The sequence below is a fragment of the Sciurus carolinensis genome, chromosome 1 (genome assembly GCF_902686445.1).
Source record: "Sciurus carolinensis chromosome 1, mSciCar1.2, whole genome shotgun sequence".
NCBI classification, from domain to species: Eukaryota; Metazoa; Chordata; class Mammalia; order Rodentia; family Sciuridae; genus Sciurus; species Sciurus carolinensis.
In genome coordinates this window covers 171,360,191-171,383,435 of record NC_062213.1, presented here as the reverse complement: position 1 = coordinate 171,383,435, position 23,245 = coordinate 171,360,191, and the positions used below count along the sequence as shown (strand labels likewise).

General features: G+C 44.7%; 1 protein-coding gene across 1 annotated transcript in view; it reads right to left on the bottom strand.

Moving 5' to 3' along the window:
- The window catches only part of LOC124985227 (BEN domain-containing protein 5), a 1,510,890-nt gene that overhangs the window by 109,398 nt on the left and 1,378,247 nt on the right, over nucleotides 1-23,245 (bottom strand). The window contains exons 7-8 of the mRNA XM_047553797.1: nucleotides 17,145-17,234; nucleotides 7,241-7,355 (exon numbers count right to left, since the gene is read on the bottom strand). Coding sequence (XP_047409753.1) covers nucleotides 7,241-7,355; nucleotides 17,145-17,234 — 205 coding nt within the window. The remainder of the gene's footprint in view (nucleotides 1-7,240; nucleotides 7,356-17,144; nucleotides 17,235-23,245) is intronic.

Here is a 23,245-nt window from a genome sequence, read left to right as displayed (position 1 = left end):
AAACGGGTAGATTTTATGCTATCACACAGCAAATAGAACACTGACCTGTATCTAACATTTTACATAGCTGATTTTATGTTCTCTTCTACATGGGGTGTTTGAAATGTTTCCTTTTCTGGATGCTAAGGTGGACGAGGTAGGCCATGTAAGTGTGTGTGTGTTTGTTTGTGTGCGTGTGCCTGCACACGTACACGTGTGTGTGAAATGTTCCCTCTGATATTTCACCCTCTGCTACATTTAACAATGCTTTGCTGCACATTCTAGTTCCTTTTTATGTCTATTGAACTCCTGTAGATACTTCATCCTTTAAAAATCCCCCTGATCACAAGGAGGCTCTCCCTGCTTCAGGAGACAGTGTACACAAGTTGTACTAAGGGTTAGTCCTGGTGGGTTCATATGCCTGCTCTGCCCCTTTGTGCCAGGGAACCTGAGACAAGGTCCTTTGTACCTCTGTGCCTTGATTTCCTTCTCTATTTAAAATGGGGCTATCACATTACCCTTCACAGGGCCTCCGTGAGGAGTGAATGAGATGATACACATGATGGACAGTGGGTAGGCGCTGCCTTCTAGCACAAATGCTGAGCTTCTTATTGACAAGGACAGCCTCTGATTTCCTCTGCTTTCTCAGGGCCCAGGACAGGGCCCGACACCCAGCAGGCCCTCAACAACCCTCAGTTAAATTGGATTTACTGCACTGGAGCCTCTTTAGCTACATAAAGATTGCCAGGGCCAGGAGACAACAATGGTGAACATCTGCAGATCATACAGCATCCATTCCCACCACGGGGTCTGCAGTGCTGGGCTCTAAAGCAGACTCATTTCTGTGCCTCCCATGGAGGTCTGTTCCTCTCCCCCATCTCTATGCTCCCAAGCAGCACTGAGGTTTTCTGAAGATGAGAAATTTCACAGCATCCTGCTATCTTTTGGGTAACTGCGTATTTTATGATGACTAATAGGCAATTACTATGGTAATATTGCAATTCAGCATGTGTGAGGTTTGGGAAATGAGAAATTATGGGTAACTACTTTGGACTCATTTCTATGGTAACAAAAAGTAATTGTCATTAAATACCAGTTATACTGAGGCTGTACCTGGTAATTATAGATTTTTATGCCCAGAAACATAAATAAAACCAATAAATTTATTCAAAGGTCTATGACTGTTTACTTATACGTGGCTCTATGGAATACACAATGACAAGCACCTAATTAAGAAATGCAAACCCAACACAGAGTTTCATATTGTCATATGGAGATGGAAAGTCTGTTTTTCAAATGCAAGGCGACTTGGGCATTGCGAATGCTTAGAAAACACAGTGGGGTGTGGAGGGGGGCTGTCTTCTCTGCAAAGGAAGGGATGGACAGGAGGAGGTGGCAAAGAGAGTGTGCAAATGCTATCATACGTGTGCACAGCCTTGCATCTGTGAGACACTGAGAATTGCTAATCTCTCATAAACTGATTCAGCCCATCGCCCCACACCCCAAAGGCCTTCCAGCTTCTTGGCTCTGCAAAATCCACCCCTCAAACCTCAGCTCCCAGATCCCCTCAGAGCTCCTTGGAAATGTTCATATTGCAAACTCAGTAGCCACACCATTCTTTTTCTTTCTTTTACTGGGGTAAAAAAAAAAAAAAATACAATGTAATATAAAATTTATAATTTTAACCATTTTAAGTGAACAATTCAATGGCATTTAATACATCCATAATGTGGTGCTACCATCACCACCATCCATCTCTGAAATTCTACACCCATTAACCCCCAACTCTGCATCCATTAAACAATAAATCCCTATTCTCCCCCTTCCCCTGGCAGCCATGATTCTACTTCCTGTCTCTATGAATTTGACTGTTTGACTACTTTAAGTACCTCATATAACTGGAGGCACACAGTATTTTTGTGACTGGCTTATTTCACTTAGCCTAATGTTTTCATGTGGCCATACTACTCTTGACAGATCCTCTCCCCAGAGCTTCTACTAATGAGGAAAGGTGCCTTTCACCACATTTTACTCTTCTAAGAGGGTTGGAGGGAAGCTGAGGCTTGGGGAGAAAGTGTCCACTCCAAGGATAAGCAAGACTTCAAAGGGCAGGACAGAGAGCTGCAGTACTCTGCTTCTGCCCACAGATTGGTAAGGAAAGGTGTTCAGAACAGAGCATTCCTGGATGCAGCCTGTGGCCTTGCCCATGACTGTTCACCTTCCCAGCCTCAGTTTCCTCTTTGCTCCAATGGATATAGTAAAAGTTGACTTTCTTTTTTTCAAAGAGTTGTGATAATCAAATGTGGCTTCAAAGTGCCATTAAAAAGAGACAGCCCTGTGAGGCCCTGTATAATAATGAAGTGTGGCAGAGAATTCAGAATTGGCTAAACCATAACAGTATTCACATGAACATCAGCACAGGAATAAAACATGTGGGGTTAGGAGGCCATGCAGGTGAAGATAAGAGGCTGGAAGTTGATAGCATCTGTCAATAGTTACTCTACTCTGGGGACAGCAGCTTTGTGCTGTAGCACAATCATGGAACACTGCTGTTTGGTTCATTTATTCATTCCCAAAATACATATTAAGGGCATATTCTGTGTCAAGCAGTGTGCCAGGTACTGGGGCTTCGAGAACAAGGGAGACAAAGTCCTGACCCTGAAGTTTACAGTGGAGAGGTAGAGACAACATTAAACCTATAGTCACTTGAATGCACACATGACTACACATTAGGCCAAGGGCCATGAAAGGACAGTACAGATGGCTATGAAAGAGTCCGTTGGGGACCTGCTTCATATTGTAGGTGTAAGGAATCCCACGAAAACCACGCCGGACACAGGAAATGACATAAGGGAGTTTATTAAGTCTCCCAGCAGGGTAAGAGAGAAAATGAGAGGAAAAGAAAGGGAACGAGAAAGGGCACGCGCTAGAGAGAGTGGAAAGCAAGGAGGAGAAAGAAAGCAAGTCAGGGGGAGAGAAAAGCAAGAGAGAAAAGATGGCGGTTGAATTCCGCCAGGCTAATAGGGGACCAATAACAGAGAAGGATACTTGCAAGCTGACTGATGAACCAATAGCTAGCTAGGATATTCACAGATTGATAAGTGGTTGGGAGGTGGGGAAAATGACTGCAATGGAAAGGGCGGGGGAACAGCTTTATACATTACAGTAGGTGCTGGGAAGGACTTTCTGTGAAGTATTATTAAACCTAAGACCTAAAGTAAAACAAAGGTGAAGGTGTTTTAATCTGTTTTTTCTTCTCTCTGATCAAAAGATGTGACAAGAACAATTAGAGAAGGAGAAATTCATCTGGGGCTCACAGTTTCAGGGATCTCAGAGCACAGACAGCTGCTCCATTGCTCTGTCTCCAAGGTGAGGCAGAACATCATGGTGGAAGGCCATGGATGAGGAAAGCAGCTCAGGACAAGCCCAGCAGGAAGCAGAGACAGAATTCTGTTCACCAGGGCTAAAATGTAAACCCCAAAGTCGGGCCCCAGTGACCCACCTCCTCTAGCCACACCCTGCCTGCCTACAGTGACCACCCAGGTAACTCATCAAGTGGGTTAATGTGCTGAGTAGGTTAAAGCTCTTGGAAGCCAACGTTTGACCTCTACACTTTCTGGCATTGTTTCACATATGAGTTTTTGGTGGATACCTCATACCTAGGCCATAACAGAGTGTAATTGGAGTGCAGCAAGCAAGATGGAGCATACAGTTGCCCTATGTCTTTACTAAACACTCTGTTTTCTATTTTCATATCACCTAATATAACTATTGTAGATAGCTATAGTTGAGTGTGTTATAGTTGCTACATATTGCTGCTCTAAACTTTAGTATAGGTTTCATCTGCTTTTACCACAACCATAGTCTAGTACCATTGCATTAGTCTAGTGGTGAATATTGCATTCACCATCTATCATGGTATGATAACCATCTACTGCTATTAAATGCTGGAGTGCACCTCCTCTACTATTAATATCATAGTACAGGTCTTGTATTATTAAATATAAGCTTAGCTGATGAAACCTGGAACATCTCTCTGCCTATTCTCCCTACATTGGATTGCATGCTTCTTTAATGTGGAGAAAGAGGAAGAGGAAGAACACATTTTTAATTAGAACTTCCAGTGTGCCTAGCACTGTGCTTTAAATGCACTATCTCACAAAATCCTCATGACTCTTTAGTATTCCCATTTACAGACAAGAAAAATGAGGCTCAGTGAAGCCCTGACACTTACCCAAGGTCATACAATAGAACTTGCAATCCCACCTGACTGACCCCAAAGTCCATGTTCTCAACCACAGAACTGCACTCCCTCCAAAGCCCTAGCGTTCACTTACCACTGCAGGGAGCTGACCTGTTGAATTCTCTCAGCCCAATGCAGTGCCTCAGGCACACCTGGTCATGCTCTGGGAGGAGTGTAGGACAAGAGGGAGGAGCAGGGCTAACACACACACACCTGGATCCCTACTCCCCGGGGGCCACAGAATCAAGGCAGATTCTTCAGCTTCTCTGAGGGACTGCACACCCAAAGGGAGATGTGGAACTCACAGAGATCAGAGGGCATGAGAGAGAGGCAGGGACATGATTGCCTCCATCTGACGCATCCAGTGGTTGGATCAGTTCCTGTGGGGTCTGACTTTCCTTACCGCCCTAGAATCCTGACCCACCCACCTCCCTCCCTCCCGTCCTCCCTTCCTTTCCTCTCTCCTTACTTCATTTTGTCCTTTCCTCCTTCCCTTAGCCTCCCTCCCAAAACCTTTCTTCCTATACTAAAACTAGTTTGAGTAGATTTGTACCATTTGCAAGAAGAAAAACCTCGACAAAGCCCCTCCTTGGAGTTGTAAGGATTAAACATGTGTGTGAGTGTTGCTTGGGTCAGCAAGCAAAATTCTTAGAGTGGCATTTCCCAATGTGTGTTTTATAAACCTGATGTGGGTGGCCGGCTGTGAGGACAATGACGTCCCTGAGAAACACTGGTACCATATTCTCTTCGGGTTCCCTATGTTTACTAGTGCACTGAAAATTCTGAAAACTCTTTATTGTAAAAGGACTTTTAACTGCATTTAACTCAGCATTTCCCGAACTTATTTGAACTCTGAGTTCTTTTTTCCCCTTTAATGCCTTCCCAGGTCCCCCGGACCCTGGAAATACTGCTGAAGAAAGCAGCCTGGCTCTGGGAGGGGCTGGCCTACGAGACCTCTAGGGCACCTTGAAGCTCTCAATTCTGACTCTTTGTTATTATTTTTCATACTCTCCAAAGCTGTAGTAGTGAATTCTCATGATTGATAGGCTCTCTGTTGGTATTCAGAGCTGTTTTAGCAACAGGATTAATGCCTGTGGTTAGAGATTTTCTCCAACTCTCATAATGAGAAAAAATCACATATTCTCACTAGGAGAATGTTGGAGATTGAAACTTCACTAAGAAACCATTTCCGAGGGTTGGAGTCCTTTTATCCTAAAGCCCCCAAATTACAAAATATGGACCTTGAAGATGTGTAGAAAACATTGAGTGGCCACCCCACTGCCCATCTGAAGGCCTAAAAGGGGAGGCATTTGGGCCAAGGTCACAGACCTCTTTTACAGCAAATCCTTCCCTGGACAGCAGATGATGACATAAATAAGTGTGTGGCGTGGTGATAGTGACCTCTCTCTGACCACTGTCACTCTTGTAATTAAACAGAAATGTTAACATAAATCAAATGCTCTTTCCACCACCATTATCTCTAACGGGGCAAGCTGTCTAGGGGAGGTGGGAAGGAAGGTGCTGCTCACAGGCCTGCAACAAGCTTCAAACCTGCAGATGCTAATGAGCCATCACTCCAGCCAATTAAGAAAGGCAGCAAAATCGTCTTTAATGAAGGCTTCATGCATCCCCTGGGCTCTCTCTAACTCATACCCAAGGGTGCCAGGCAGCCCCTCTGGATGCAATTTCCATGGCTTTGGAAAGTAGTAAACTAACTCTGTAAATGGGCCTGGTTGGCTGTCAGGAGATCTGGTTCTGATCTGAGTTCAACCAAGTACCTTGAAAAGGTCCCATTTCATCTCTAGGTCTCAGTTTCTTCATCAGTAAAGTCATCCCTTTCATTCACTTACATTCATTAAATATTTTTTGAGCATCTACTATCAGCTAGTAGACCCTGCTGGTTGACATGGGGGAGACAGAGACCACTGAGGTTCAGCCCTCAATGACTTCTGGTGACTTCAAGTCCAGCAGGGCCAGTGCAGTAGGATGACTTATTAGATAACCAGGCCTGAGGGAAGGGAGTGACCAACTCTTCTGGGGTTGGGGATGATTTCTAGAAGAGGCACTTGAGCTGAGTTGCAAAGAGCATTCATGAGATGAAGGGCAAGGAGGTGCTGGGTAGAGGGCTGCCTGTATAAGGGCAAGAGGGGGGGCCAGCAGAGTCTGAATTCTGGGCTTTGCGGGCAAGGATACCGCACATACAGGTTGTGCAAAGCCTTGCGTGTAAAGCTGAGGAGTTTGGACGTATCTTCAAAGCCGTGGACCTAATCAGCTATAGAGTTGTGTGATTTGGGTAGTGAAGATAGATATTCACTGATTCGCTGGTTTTGTGACTTTGGGTGAGGCTTCAACTGTGCAATAGTGTAGCGTCTTGATCTATCTCAAAGGATGCAATGTTCTTTTGGCAGATGATCCCCTGGGTAGTAGAATTTTAGGCTATAAATTATGGTGCTAAGACAGGAGAAAGAACAGGCAATGTGGGACAGCCTGAGTGAAGTGGGGCCGGTTGGTCTGCCCAAGTCAGAGGGAAATGCTGCTCACGTGATCTGGGAAGACATTCTCCCGCATTAATGATCTCCAAGTAGAAGCATAGCAATGACGCAGTGATCACTACAACCACCACATGAGGCTCTGCAAGGCACATTCCTCCTGACCGTTTCTTTTCATGTCCTGCTGGGTGATTATTGTCTCCATGATGCAATAGAAACTCAGCATCAGAGAGGGAAAGTGAGTCCCCAGAGGTTACACAGGAAGTAGGTGTTAAAACCCATCCTAATTCTCCTGATGCCTGACCTAGTGAGCTGTTCAGAAAGACCCAACAAGTGACCTCAGATGACTGTGTGAAATACCCTAGGCTCATTTAGCTACATTCCCAATAACCAAGGTGAAACTTCCTCTAAGTAACTAACTCATGGGTAGTTTGAAAATTCTTTCTCAAAGGTGCGCCCTCTACTTTCTCTTGCTGCCATACCCCATCCTGAGACTACCTGCTTCCAGGCATCCTCCCCATCCTCTCACCTGTAATTGCCCAGGTAGACCCCGTCAGGGTTGAGCATTGGTGCAATCTTGAAGACCAGGTGTTCTCGTAGGACACGGGCAATAGGGTGCTGGCTTACAAGGAAGTCGATGATCCCTAGGGAAAAAGAAGTGTCTGGGTTAACCTCAAAGTTCTTCAAGAAGGAGGGAGTACATTTTTCTTGGGCCTTTGTTGTTATCAGCTACTATGGAGCTGTGGTTTTGGACTAGATGCTATCCAGTGAATTTTACAAATATATCTCTGTTTCCAAGAGATACGTAGCTCCAGATGTAACACTGAAGCCCAGGGATGGGATGGAGAAAGAGCATTTCCTGCCTCAGAAAACAAGCAGGGCTTCAAGAAAAGATGGCGTTGGAGCTGTGCCTTGGAGGCCTGAACAACAGCAATACCCTCTGGAAAGCGTCCTCACTGCTACGACCAGAGGGGCCTCCTAAAGTGTGAGTCTGATCTGTTGCTCCTTTCCTTCTGGAGATGGCCTCCCTCTATGTACAGGAGAAGGTGCGAGAGGATCAATGGCTCTGAGCTCTTGCCCTCCCCTCATCTCGTTTCCTGAAACTTGAGATGTGAAAAATGGACAAAATGTTACTCTGGCCTCCCATGAAATTAGTGTAATGCCAGAGTGATGGGAGAGTGAAAAGCCCTCTCCAAAAGCAGAGGGGTTCCCATTTCCTGCCGGAGAGTGCAGGAAAGCCCAGGGGGAAAAGGGAGCCTTTGAACTGGGCCCTGAAAGGTAGGTTTGACAGGCAAGAGAAAGGCAGCAGGGTAACTAAGAATAATCCAAGGGCCCAGTGGCAGGCACTTAGCTCTTGGAATGATAAATTGCTCCAGAGCACATTCCAAAGCTGCTGTGACCAGTGAGGGACATCTCAGACTTTTCATTCTGCCAGGCCCAGCATCCCGCAGCAGCCGAGGGCCGGTTCATTTACTTCTCTGCCGACGCGGCAGTGGACCAGATGCCCTGATTTATTTGTTGGTCCTCATATTAAAGTTACAGTTTGCCAGTAAACAGGCAGGGTAATGATGCCAGGCACCCTTGTTAGGGGCTAATAATTGCTTAATCTGTCCACTAATTGACCCCGGCTCCCAGGGCAGCGCTCCATCAAGAAGCCAGCCTGCACTCAGGACCTGGCAGCACTGCCTCAGAGAATGGGCTTCTGGAAATGGAGTGGCTCGTTGTGATCCATCCTCCTTCACAGATGAGCAGATTAATTGAGCTGCCAATTAGGCAGCTAATAAAAGAACGAGAGAAAACAAAGCCAGACCAGAGACTGCAGCCGCCCAGAACTTCCTCTCCCAGGTGGACATGGGGCAAGGAGAGGGCAGGTTTTAGATTCAGCTATGGCTTGGGTCAGACACAGTTTAACAGGAATCATTCCCACTGATCAGAAGATCCTTTTATTTTTTGATTTAATTTAATTTTTTTTTTTTTTTTTTTTTTTTTTTGGTTTTAGAGGAGGGTGTAAAGAGAAAGGAATTTGAAGAGGAATGTAGGAGAAAGTTAGAGTGGAGAGAAAATGCCCACCCTGGCTGTGGATCAAAAGCATTGCGGGGACCAAGGAAGCCGAGGGACCCAGGAAGCAGAAAGACTTGGGTTCTCATATTCAAATGTTAACTGTTTATTAGCTAGAACAGTCGCTGAAACCAGTTTTCTGAACAGAAGGCTGCTGATACCTCTTCTGGAAGTTTGCTGTGTGCCTGGGAGAGAGCTCCCGTGCCTCAGCTGCCTGCCAGCACCTGAAGAATGCCTTGTGCTACAGTCCTCTCAGAGCAGAGGCGGGGAGGCAGTGGAAGCAGGCATCCTGGTCTGTGGAGTTTACTAACTATGCAAATGGGGGATGAGGACTCTGAGTTGGAGATGCCAGCAAACGAGAAGAGGACCTGGACTCTAGTTTGCACTAAGTTGCTGGGTGATTGGTAGAAAGTCTCTGAACTATTCTCTTTAAAATTAAGAAAAAGAACTAAATAATTCCTAAGGATGCATCCCACACTGACATTCTATGATCCCATCTATTGTATACCTCCCCCAAAAGAGAGGAAGCCTCCTCCTGTAAAGTGAGTGAGAACAATCTCCTGCTGCTGGGAGACTCCATTAGACCCCTTGATATGAGTTTTGTTTTGTCTGTGAACAAGTTTACCATGTCCTTTCCTTTGAGAAGATTTAATCAGGAACATGGAAGATAGCAGGACAGTAGGAAGGCTGGGAGAAGAGGGGAAAGTGATAAAAGGTCTGTAATCGAAGCTCAGTGGCAGAGATCCTTGCCTGGAGCCAATCTACAGCTGGCCAGGATGAACTGCACCATTGTTATTTCTCCCAGAGTGCTTGGTTCAGGGCTGGCACACAGGAGGTGCTTAATAATACCTATTGATGGATCATTCTCAGGAACTCATTCAACCTTGACCAAGTGTGAGATTAGTTGAACTGATAATCACTCATTCTACAAACACTGCCAGGCAGGGCAAATACTGGACATCCTAAGGTGAATAAGATGCTCCTGCCATTGAAGGTGCACAGGGAGAAGGCAGCTCCCCACCTACTGGACCAGGCCTTGATGGGAACAGCACAGAACTGTGAGAATAAGGAAAGTCCCACCCAGCTTGGGGGTCAAGAAGGGCTCCTGGAGAACAGATTTAAAGGAAGAGTAGAGTGAGCCACATGGAAATGCGTTAGGAAGACAATCTGGGCAGGGAAATTCTTACAGCCAGACTTAGTGGTGGTGAGAAAGAAGACAACCTATTTGGTAACAGACAACTTTTCAATTCCAGGGGCCTAGCTGCATGGTTTAAAGGGCAGACTCTGAAACTGAACTCTCCAGGGTTTGACTCCTGTCTTAGGAGTCTTTTATTCTCTGTGTGGCCTTACTTTCTGAGTTCCTCAGGTTCCTTACCAAGTAAAAGGGAGAGGATAAGAATCACTGTGAGGATTGACATATGCATAGTAAGTGTGCAGATGTGTTGTTTTAATCGCTGCTCTTACTCTCAGTTTGCTTGAAGGGAGAAGAAGTGTAAGGGAGGAAGAGAAGTGAACAGGAGTTCAACTAAAAACACACAAAAAGCTTTGAAGAGCGATTGCAAGGTTTGAAGTCAGGAAGGTGCAGAATCAGATCTGGGCTCTGGAGAACATTCCCCTACTTCAGGTTGCTTAAAAGGAAGGAATAATGGAGGACAGGGTAAAGACAGCACAGAGGTGGAGGTAGGGGAAGACATAGCAGAGAGAGCAGGTAAATGTAAACAAGCTTGCAGTCAGAACCAGGGTCTGTCATGGTGGTGATCTGCTGGGTACATGACCAAGACCCAGAAAACCATGCGAATATAGCAGGTGAAGGTACTACCATCAAGAGGATTAAAACTCTGCCAAAATCATAGAAAGTTGGGGTAAATGACTGACCCCCTGGCAGAATGGGGCCTCAAAATGGAAACTGAGTTCAGAAAAAGAAAAGTCACATTTCCTGTTTGGGGGATTGAGCCTTGCATCTCTTGTTCATGTCCATGAGCTACAGGATAGTAGGGACAGGTCTACTGTCTTTGCTGCCGTATTCTTAGTGCCTAGTTCAGTGTCTGCCATAGGGCAAGTGCTCAATAGATACGTGTGAAATGGATGAATAAAGTTAGACCCATAATGACTATGCATATGCATTAGTTGGATTGACTTGCAATGCAATTGGCTCTGTTTTACAGGCAGAGAAACAAAGTCATGGTGTGATATCATTAGCTAAGTGCCTAATAGGGGTCTAGAGGGTTTCAGACCCAGTTGGGCTGGCTCAAAGCAGTGCTCATTCCATTAAGGTAAGATGGGAATAACCAGGAGACTATTTCCATGTGATTTGCAGAGTGATTTGCATACGCCTGCACGATTTTCCCTCTAGAGAGTTCTGTGCAAGATTCATTGTTTCCATTCTCAGCTTAGAGGCAGCACACTAGGGTGGGAAGAGCCCAGGCTTGAAGCAAGATGGCCGAGGTCTCTGCAGGGCCCACAGTATGATTTGCAGAACAGCAGCCTCCCTAGGCTCTCCCCTGACTAGTGCAGGCCCCTGAAGCCCTCTGCCAAGCCCAGTGGCCTCAAATTATGGAATCTGGTCCTGAAAAGCCTGAGGTTCACAGAGTGTAAGTCTTCACCCTCCTCCCCAGCTCTGCTCGCCTCACAGATGAAGAAACACAAGCCTAGGAGAATGAAAGGCCCCATCATACCCCTCCAGGGATCAAGCTTCACACTTATCCTGTGTGGCTGTTTCAGCCAATGAGAGAAAGAGCGAGAGAGGAGGAATAGATAAGAAATAGAGGTGGAAGGAAAGCAGAATGGGGGAGGGGTAAAGGTCACCATTTCACTGATGGTCAGGAGGTACTTGGTCCCTGATGGCTGATGTCACCTGTGGTTGCGAGAGCACGGTGTGTACTTTTGTGTGTGCTTGTGTGTAAGTGAGCGATGTATATTCCCTCTCCTCTCTCCTCCTCTTACCCTCACACAGTGACCCTGAGGAGTGAATGCCCTAAGAGAGGCCAGCTTTTCTTCTCCACATGGACTCTAGGCCCTGGTGGGTGCCTTGGACAGAAACTCAGGGCTCCGGTTGTGAGGCAGGTACCTGGATATAGTCCCCACTTCAGCACTAACTTACGAGGTGACATTCAGAATTCCTTGGCTTTTCTGGAGCTGCCTGGGGACTGGTGGGATTAGTGTCGAAGCACAGAGAGGGGAAGAGCGTCAGCACCACTTGGAGCCCATGCGTGCCTGGCACGGCCCCGGCACTGACTCATCTCACCCCACACAAGCTGCTTGAGCAAGATGGTGCTGCTCTGATCTTCAGGTGAGGAAAAAGAGGCTATGTGAGTCCAAGATTAGCTGAAAGTGCCCCAGCTGGCAGGTGGACGTGGTAGGACTCAACTCAGGCCTGTCCTGCCCTAAAACCTCAGCTACCCCCACTGCCCCGACACTCTCCAGAGCAACACATGCTTTGCCCTCAGCAGCATTTCATAAATGTTGGTCTCATTAGTTCCATGGTAAGGGTCTGAAGAGGACAAAATGCTCTGCGGATGGAAACTTTCAATGAGAGGTTTCCCAACAACTCCAGTAAGCTTCAGCAAGGGAGCAATTGCTCAGCCAGGAGTCAAGACACTGAGGTTTGAGCCCAGTTCTGGCCAAGCTTTTAACCTGCAAGAAGAGCCTCCGAGTGAGGAGGGTCGGGGGAGAGGCTGTCCCAGGGACAGCAGGAACAGAGTAGAGCAGAGAATCCCCGAGTCACTCACCAGGGTTGTGTTCACAGTGAGGGTTGGAGGAACCAAGTATGAAGTTCCTCCCAGAGAAGCTGGCACCTGCAAAGTGCCCCATTAGTGCCACTTCTTCCTGCTGCTGCTGACATTTAGTGCTTACTGTAGTCCAGCCACTGTCCTAAATGTTTTGTGAACATTAATTCCTTTATTCTTATAACAACTCTATGAGACAGGAGTCTTTTTATTTTCCTCTGAAGATAAGGGAACAGGACAGAGAGGTTCTGTTCCTTCCCCAAGGTCACACTATGATAAGTGGAGGCTTGGGGATCAGTCCCAGGAAGTCTAGTCTCCGAGTGACCTCATGTGCCCTGCCACTGGGCAACTCAGGAACTCCTTTGACCTCTCATGCTGCCACTAGAGAATGAGGATAGCTTGTCCTTATAGAGGACATGAGTGAGGTTTGGGGAGGCAGAGGGGTGACCTACACTCAGCAGTTGCACCACCAAACAGAGTCTTAAGGAAATGCAGCCTCGGCCACCCTTAATGCCATCCCTTCCAGAGCTCTGTGACAACATGACTTCACTCTAGTCCCAGCAGCAGGTGTATCAGCAGCTCGGCAATGAGAATTGTGGTCCCAGCCAGATGGGGACCAACAGGCCTCACATGCCTGCTTCCTGCTCAAGGTCACTGAGCCAGTTAATGGGGAAGAGCTAAGAGAACCAGAGCTACCTCAATCCTCATCCCCAGGCCTCAGACCCACCTGCCATCCCCAGAACCAGGTGGGCTGGGGTGGGGGCCACACTGAGGGCTCTGACTGTGGAGGAAACCTCCAGCTGGGCTGTCCCCCCAGTGACTGAAAGACACAATGTAGGCAGAAAAGTGGGGTAATGATGCCTGTCTTAGGCTCCCTGAGGAAAGACGAATTGTGTGTTTCAGGGACAAATACAGAGGCAGACAGGGGAGATGGATTCCAGAGCCACTGTCTGAATGAGCTGTAATGATGACCTGGGGTAAGCCATCTCACTCCCTCAGCCTCTACAGCCCCTCTGTAAAATGTACATCATTTGTTATACAGTCATCAGAACTCTGTGATCTTCCAGGTCTAAACCTTGACCTTCCAGCATTTTCCAACCCCGAGTGGAACAAGGGAGCAGGCCCAGATGGGGAGCTGGCCAGGTCAGGTTCAAAACCCCTCTTCAGTTTACTGGCTATGTGAACTTAGTTTGAGCAACCCAGAGCCAATGCAGCCTTTGTTCCTCACACCAGCCCCATAAGATGAACAAGACAATCCCATTTTACAGATGTAGAAAGTGACAGCTAGAGAGCCAGTCCCTAGACCTAAAATAGCTCACGGTTTAATGAGAGAAAACAAGTGGAAATCAATTATGTAGCAAATCAGGGCAGTAAAGATCTTTATTGATAATGGTCATCTTTAGATCCACAATGAAGGCAGGGAGCCAGAGGAAGTGGGCTGGGGAGGCCCACAGCGGGGGTACTTGGAAAGCCTTGGGAAATGGGCAGTACTTGCCCCATGGCAAGGAGTGGCACAGGTCCTTCTGGGCAGAGGGACAGCCCGTGCAAATGCTTGTGATGGAGAGAAGACTTCCCATTCAGGGGTAACTCTGTAATGGGGCTGACTGTGTGGTGCTGAGGGATGATGAGGCTGAAGCCAGAGAAGCTGGCAAGAGCCAGACCATGCTGGACTCTGAATGCCACACTAAGGAGTCTGGAATTTACTTTGAGAAGGTAGTTGGCAGGCACTGAAAGTTTCTGACAAAGAGTTAACACTTATTTAAAAGCCTACAGGACTGAATGTATCAACTCAGGAACAAAGATAGATTTTCAGGAAACAGAATTATCAGAGAGCACCTGAGATGCACTCAATTTCTCTATACCCCTGTCCTCATCTGTGAAATGGGATTGTGACCTTGCCTTCTGTCTACCACCCACAGAAGAGGTGAGCACAGGGATTTGGGCTCCCATGGATGAAGGTATCGATGATGAGGTCGATGTCTTTTTTTTTTTTTTTTCAAACAAGGACAAAGCAGTTATATCCAATCAGCTGGGGGAATGTACCCGCTGCCAAGTTTAGTAACTGACAGATGGTTGCAGGTAAAGGGGTAGGTGAACCCAGGAGGAACCTGGGAAAGGTTATTGCAAGGACAGTACTGGGATGGAAAAAGGCAGCAGTGAGAAAGCTAAGGAGTCAGCTGTAGGGATGGGAGCCCAGCCACGGGCCCGACAAGCTGCTGGGCTGTGGGCAAGTCACTTCCTTTTCCTGAAACACAGTTCCCTCAGCTGAAAAAGAGAGGGAGGCAATCATGCCTAATCATGGCACTGTTAGAATATGAACTGGGAAAATAAAACTCATATTTATTTGCATAAAGCTTGATAGTTTGCAAAGCAGATTACCTGCCTCATCTTCTCAGATTCCCCTGGGGAAGGAGGTGGCATCTGTCGAGTGCCTGCTGTGAGCCAGGCACAGGACTGGGTGTTGTGTTTACATTCATCTCATGCCAGCCTCCTAACAGCCTTCCTAGAGAGCACTGCTATCTTGATTTTACATTTAAGGAAACTGAAGTCACATCACTAGGAGGTGGCACAGCGGGTATTTGACCTCAGGATTGTATGATCCCAAATCTCCAGATGCTTCCACGGCATCATGCTGTCTCCCTCAAGTTATCTAACTTTGTAGGCTTTTAAACATTCCTTCATGGTCATTTTGAGGTTGAAGGGAGATAAATAAATCCTATGAACTTGTTTTCTCATGTGTAAAAGTATCATGAATTACCATAATCAAAATAGATTTAATTATTAAAAATTGATTAATTACTTAAAATATGTAAAGTGCTGACTAGCACTTGGCACATGTATAATATATATTTTTACATGTAATCACACTAGAGAGTGTGAGAAAGTTTCAGCAAGAATGTGGGATGGTAGGGACTTGTACTTTGCTGGTGGCAGTATAAAGTTGCAAGTTGTTATGGTTTGGATCTGGAATGCTCTCCCAAACTCATGTGTTTGGCAATGTGGCAATGTTCAGAGGTGAAAAGATTAGATTAGGAGAGCTATTAATCCATTTGATGGATTAATAATTTGCACTACTGGGGTGGTGGCTGCAGGTAGGAGGGGCATGGCTGAAGGAAGTAGGCCACTACGGATATGCCTTGGGGACTATATCTTATCCCTGGCTCTCCTCCTCTTTCTCTCTCTCTCTCTCTCTCTCTCTCTCTCTCTCTCTCTTTCCCTCCCTTTCTCTCTTTCTCTGACTCCTCATCACAATAAGCTGAACAGCTTTCTGAGCAGCTTTCCTCTTCTATGCCCTTCTTCCATGATGTTCTGCCTCATTTTAGGCCCAGAGAAATGTAGTCTGCTGACCATGGACTGAAACCTCTGAAACCCTGAGCCAAAATAAACTTTTCCTCCTCTAAGTTGTTCTTATCAGGTCTTTTCTTTGCAGTGGTGAGAGCTGACTAACACATACATTTTGAAGAGAAATTTGGAAATATCTAGTAAGGCTAAAGATGCACGTACTTCATGACCCAGAAATTACATTCCCATATTATACACCTTAGAAAAGAATTTGCACCATGTGTATAAGGTATCATGTATAATAATGTAACAGCATTATTTGTAAAAAAAATAATACTGAAAACAATTTAATTATTCATTATCAGAAAAATAGATAAGTAAGTTAAACTACAGATAGTCACAGAATACAATACTGTGGTGAAAAGCGAGTGAACTAGAGTTAAACTCTCCTACATGGATACTGAGTTTTTGGAAAACAAGTCTGAATGCATCCAGAATGACAGCATTTGATAAAGTTCAAAAAGACAAAATACTAAAAAATGCATGTTCAGTTTAGGAATATTTACATACATAGTAAAACTATCAAGAAAGAAAAAAATGAAGAACACAAAATTAGAGTTGATGTTATCTGTGGGAGGGGAAAGTAGGAAGGGGAACAAAGGACTTTAAAGGAATAGACAATGCTCTGCTTCTTGAACTGATGAGTGCCTGGCATTTATTATGTTATTGTTCATATTTATGTAGTAGATTTTCATTGTTGACTACAGTTGACTAATGAAATGTATATTTTAAATGGATCAAATATTTAGTAATAAATTTAAAATGCAATTGTAAAGAAAAATACTTGATCAGAATATCTTGTTTACCTTTGGTTGTGTGATGGCAAGCATACTTCCTTTCCCATGGTGGGTATTTCAGAAGTTGTTTGTTAAGTGAATGGTGGATGAATGGGTGAAGAGATAATTCTGTCTTTACCTTCCCATTTCATAGCCCTTCTACCAACATACACGCTGAGCTGGGGCTAGACTTCTTGCTGTTGCAAACCGCTGGAGGCAAGAAGAGCTAGGGGATTTAGGTGACTCTGTCTGGCTCAGCCTCCACGTAGGGCATATGAGAGAATTTCATTCAGTTCTATCTATTCATTTATTCATCCATCCATTCATCGATTCATCCATGGGTGCATCAGGTCAATAAGCATTTATTAAAACAAAGCCAAGTAAGGTTCAGCAAGAGGTTTCAGAGCAACCTTTTTCAACAAGTGAATTTCCATAATGACTCTGCATGTGACTAAACTGTCCCAAAGATCATTATAGTGCCCCATCTAGATGTGGGAAGCAGGCGTAGGACACCGTGAGAGTCTCAGCTCACCTTGGCACACAAATGAAGAGGGTGTTTCCCCCGGGTGGACTCGTCCTGTGATGAAAACCACCTTCTTCTCTGCCCCTTCCCGGAGATTGTCTGTAAAATAAAATGGAAGAATGTCTCTAAGGAGGGCAAGGAAAGCTGAGACTAGGGACTGGTGTGTGGGAGGGAGGCAGATGAGGAAAGGGTAAGACGCTTTACATCTATCTCTCAAGTCATTGGGTTAGAACTATTAAGGCCCAGCTATTGCTGACTAAGTAAATTATGTCTCTAGCTACCCACTATTAAAAGACTACATTTCCTTTTTATGTAACTTTGCATATTATGTTAATATGTAATAGTTACAATTATCTGAGGAAGCCATATGAGTGAAGTTGAGCCCCAGAGTCAAAGATTGTGTTGTATATTTTTCTGAGTTTCGGTGTTCTATCAATTAAGATGACAATATCTACTTTATATTGTGATTTAAAAAACTATACAATGTATGATAGTCAGCAAACATCTAGTAGATGATGGTGTAAAAATGCTATTCATGTTAGTAATAGTAGCAGCTACTTTTTGATTAGCCCCTTTTGCAACAGACACATTGAATACATATTTATAATCCTTACAACAACATGAAATTGAGACAACTATTTTTAAAAACAGATACTGAGACTCAGAGAAGTAATATACTTTTTCAAGGTCACCCTGTTCCTAGGTGGTGGTAGGAGCTGAGATTAGAACCCAAGTTGTTGTCTGGTCTTGATGAAGTAACAGGGATGAGATTTCTCTTTCACCTTAAATAACCAGAAAATTAAACAAAATATGCTAAACAATTACCTTTAAATATTGGACAAAAGTCAATGTGAGATAATTCATGGGAGAAGGGAAACAAATGAGGCATGATAGCCCTGGCATTCTGCCTGATGGTCCAGCACAGACCAAAGAGTAGGGATGGTGTACTGAGCGGAGCAGGAAAGTGCCACTGAAGTTCAAGTTCAGCAGGTGGCAGTTGTGGGGAAACTCTGAATTCCAGAGAGGAGGGAGCACTGTAGTAAAAGAGTTCCAGATATCTGTAAAGGTGTCTCCTTGAGTCTTTGTTAGATCCTGTGATGTGCATGCATAGGGTAAATCTTCATTCTCTACTGTGAATTTTGAACATTCTCCAAAGGCCCATGTTCTGAAGGCTTGGTCCCCAGCCATGACACATTTGGGAAGTGATGGAACCTTCAGGAGATAGGGCCTAGTGGAAGAAATCAGGTTACTAGGGGAATGGGACTCCAACCCCTTCCTGTCTGCCTTTCCTCCCAGTTGCCATGAAGTGCACAGGCTCCCACCATGACATACTGTCCTGCCACAGGCCCAAACATAAGTGTCATAAACTGAAACCTGTGATCCCATGAACCAAAATAAACTTTTCTTTCTTATGAGTTCTTTATCTCAGATGTTTTGTTAAAGTGATGAAAAAAATGACCAGGGAGCTGTGAACTGCACAGTTTTCCCAGGTCACATAGAGCTAGGAATTATTTGAATTCCCTCCAACAACATAAATGCTAGTTGGTCATTCAGGGAGAATGAGAATGTGGATTAGTGGTGGAGATAAACAACTCTAGACACCTTCTAACAAAGTTTTAAGTTAAAAAAAAATCAAGCTAAACAAAAGAAACTTAATCCCTTGTTCTACAAAGCCTAACTCTCTTTAAAGGAACACAACAAAATCCAGACACTCAATATTATATAATTTACAATATCCAGGGTCTAATAAAAATTATTAGACATGTAGAAAAGTAGGAAAATATGACCCCAACTCTGAATCCAAGCTCTTTCTGCCACTACCAAATGCTACCTGTGTAATACTGTTCAGCTATTGTGCAAAGATGTTATTAGATAAAAACAACAGCCAAGAGTGGCATGCCTAGAAAAGAAGGAGCAGGGGAAGTGTGCTCAGCATAGGTAGAAAAAAAAAAAAAAAAAAAAAAAACTGGCACAGAGCAGAGCAGTGACTTGAAGGAGATTAAGGAGGGAACACTGAGTAAAATTGAATTAAAGGCCCCATCTATGTTAGAGGATGATTTAGAGGGAGAGGTATAGAAATAATTAACAGGATTTCTCTTTTTAAAATGCTGGTGATACATCATTTTTAATTTGCTCCATCATCCCCATAGAAGCACAAATGTCAGAGACTAAAGTAAATAATATTAACTCCTTTAAATTGCTCTAAAGGCCTACTATTTGTTTGGTCCACTGAGGAGACCAGTAGGGGATGGGGGTCACTGCCACCCCTGAAAGACAGTGAGAAATATAATGGAAACAAAATGCATGAGAACTCATCCTGTGCTGATCACTTTGCAGGGCACATTAAAGAACAAAGAGGGAGACAGAGGCATACCCATTCTAAAGAAGTTTATGGCTTAAAAGAGGAATTGAGCATCTGAACATTTCCAGGACTGAATAAGCTCCAGAAGGGAGAAGCTATAACTTCCATGGATGTATCCCTAATGTCTCTCCCAGGATTTTGCACAGAGTAGGTGCTAGAAACTGATTGTTGGATGAATAATTTTTTTTATTGTAAACAAATGGGATACATGTTTCTCTATTTGTACATGGAAGAATGAATGAATAAATTAAAATGCATCACATAGATCATGGTTTAGAAAGTTAGATACTTATTATCTCATTTAATCTTCTTCATGCTCTTATGAGGTAAACAGTGCTAACTCCATTTACAGGTTAGGACGCTCTGAGATTCAGAGAAGGAAGGGACATGCCCAAGGTCATATAGCCAGCAGTCAATCCCTGACTCCCATCCAGCATCCCTATTGTACCCTATCTCCTTCTTGATCCACTAACAATGTTATAAGATTGCACATCCTCTGCATTTCCATCTACAATGTACACAGGAGAGTTTGGTTTCATTCCTTATTGCTGATGGAAATTGAGCTACTGTCTTAGCATTTATATTGCTTTTTAACTTAAAAATAATAATAAAAAAGTCCCACCACAAAACCCTTTAAAAAAACAGTACCTAACACTGACCCCATCTATCCCAGCAGTCCAGAAATGATAAATGGCACTGCCGAGGCCCTCCGTGAAGGCTAACTTTATGGATGTCTCCCTTGACCCAGTATCAGCTCAATTGCATTCAGCATTTCTGCTGACCACAGGGAAATGCAAAATGGGCATTATATTTGCACACTAATTTTACTGAGCCCCTGTGTCTTCATAAAATGATAACGTGGGGCTAATAAAAATCAAGCATCTCGGGTGCTAATATAAGCAAATGTTGATGCAGGCAGGTAACAAATTGCTTTGTCATTTAGGAGGCCATAAAAGAGCATTATAATCATCTTTAGGTAAAATGGATGGGTCGCCTTTGCTTAGCTTTTAGCTTTCATTTGCAAAATCAATTTAAGGTAATGTAGCAGGGTGGTATGACATGGGACCACCCCCACCCTCTCCTGTCACACAATCCCCAGGCTGCATGCAAAACCAATTAAACATATTCTTGGTGGAGGCACAGGGATGAAGAAGGAAGTACATTTCAACAAAGCTATAGTAGAACAAAAAGCAAACAATGCAACCAAGGACAACCCACGAGGGATGGTAAAACCCAAGAGCTCACGGAGGTTGTCACATTCAGGAGTACAAGGACACACTCAGATGGAACTGGGGCAGCCATGCCCAGCTGCCCAGTAAAGCTGAAGGTGTTTGAATTTGAATGTGCTATCTACACCAGCACCTCTAACCCATGTGTGTGAATGCACACACGCACACACACACATACACACACACACACAGGAACCCCTTTGTCATTATACTGCTCTATCATCCACTATTTCCTTGTTCAGAAAATATTTATTGAACACCTGTTAGGTGGCCAGGGATTATTATTTTCATTTTATAGAAAGTCAAGACCAGGAGAAATTAACTTGTCCTTGTTCTTCCAGCTGATATGTGGCAGAGTACCAACCCAGGCAGAAACTGTGCTTGCAACTTTGACACTACCCAATCTTGTGTGAAGGAGACAATAATATCATTCCATTGTGATAGGAAGTAAGTAATATTTATTGAATACTTGCTCTCTGCCAGGCATTTTACATGCATGATCTTATGTCACAGTAACCCCAATGAAACATCTTACTATTCCCTATACTATTATTATTAGACCTCTTTTATAGATTTGGAAATTGAGATCCAGAGACATTAAAAGACTTGCTTAAACTTTCATAAGTAACAAATGTGGGAGCTAGGATTAAACTTAGATTTTTATGATTCTTAAATTTATGCTCTGAACAAGTGTGTTGTATTATTTCTTGGAGATTAAATAGGCTTCCTGTGGTGGTTTTAAGATTACATTCACCAATTTGTTAATCTCCTTTCAAGAGTTAGAGATTAAATTCCCTCCCCTTCAATGTGGGCTGAGCTTAAACTTGCTTCTAACAAACTGGACACTATGAAAGTGATGACATGACAGTCCTGAGATCGGCTATACACAGACTGTAGTCGTGGGTGTGCTCACTCTCTTGAATCACTCAGTTTGGGGGAAGCCAGCTGCCATGTCATGAAGATACTTGTGCAGCCTCTGGAGAAGAACTGAAGTACCCAGACAACAGCCAAGAGAGGCTGAGGTCTGCAAAAGCCAGTGAGTGAGCCTCCAGTCCCAGATGACTACAACCCTGGCTGAGAACCAACTGCAACTTCAGGAGAGACTCTCAGAACCACAAGCTACTTGCTCCCACATTCCTGACCCAAGACACTGAGATGATAAATGTTTGGTTTTTCTAGGATGCTAAATTCTAGAGCAATCTGTGAAATAGCAGTAGATAACTTATAAATATCTCCCTGGAGACACGTAGAACCCCTAGTTAATATGTAGAAGCTAAGGATTTTGCATCTTATCTATTGATGCTGAACATAAATAAGGACCAAAGTCATAATCTTGGTGCCCAGATGGAGATAGAGCCTCCCTCCCTTGGTCAATTACCAGTGGCTTGTAGAGAAACCAGATGTCAAGGGTCTCCAAAGAGCACTAGACAAAAAAATCTCCCAGAAGTTCACTGTAAGTTTTGTTTCCCCATCTCTCCTGACATAGCTTGGTACTCAGGACTAGAGAGTCTACCACGGCCTCCCTGAGCCAGCTCTCCCTCACCAGTCCTTCCTCCACCTGGACACAGAAGTGGGCCTACTAAAATGCAAATGAGGGCACACCACGTCCCCCTTAGATGCTTAAAACTCTTCCACAGCTGTTATGGGCGGAGTGAGCCCAGCCTCCTTAGCCTGGATCTCGTCCCTGGCAGCTGGTGGCCACACTTCTCTCCAGCCTCTTCCACGGGCCCCAACCTCAGCCACCTCCTGGCATTTGCTCAGACACGACATCTTCTCACACCTCCACACAGGGCACATGTTTCCCTCCCTGCCTAGAATGCCAGCCCCCATCTCGCCTGTCTGCATCACTCCCACTCAGTCTTTGAGACTCAGTGGGGTTGCATCTCCTCTGAGGAAGAAAGGAAGAAACTAACACTCACTGGGGACCTGTCCTTGGGCAACTGGGTGCTAATGCGGTGCTTTATCTGATTTCATCAGCAAAACATGTCATGCGCAAGGTAATGTGAGGGTGTCTTTGTGCCGTTGATACTGGCAGTAAAGAAGGAATGGGGAGGGCTGTGAATCATAGTAAGAACATGGTTGAGGCGCGGAGTTTCTTGCATATAATTTTATGAGAAACTGTAGGTCTAGGGAGCATCAACAGAGCCTTCTCAGAGGCTCAGTGGATGCGTTTGGACCGACATGGGACTTGATGCAATCCAAGGCACTCAGGGCTAGCTTGGTGATGCTGACTGGAGGGTGACTCCAATAAGAGGGAAGAGTTAGACTGGGAAGGACACGGTCCCTGTGTTTCTTCTGTCCCCTGAGGGGATCAACGCAGAGAGCCTACTGACTTCCCTGAGTTGTGAGTCCTTAGGCAAATTACTTACCCACTCTGAGCCTTAGTTTCTCATTTGTAAATTGAGAATAATAATCTGTAACTTAATAGATAAAACCTAAGTGGAAAAGTCTCGGTCCCTGCCATGTAACTTCACCTATAACATCAGGCACTGTTTTTTAGTGACAAGCTATAGGAATAA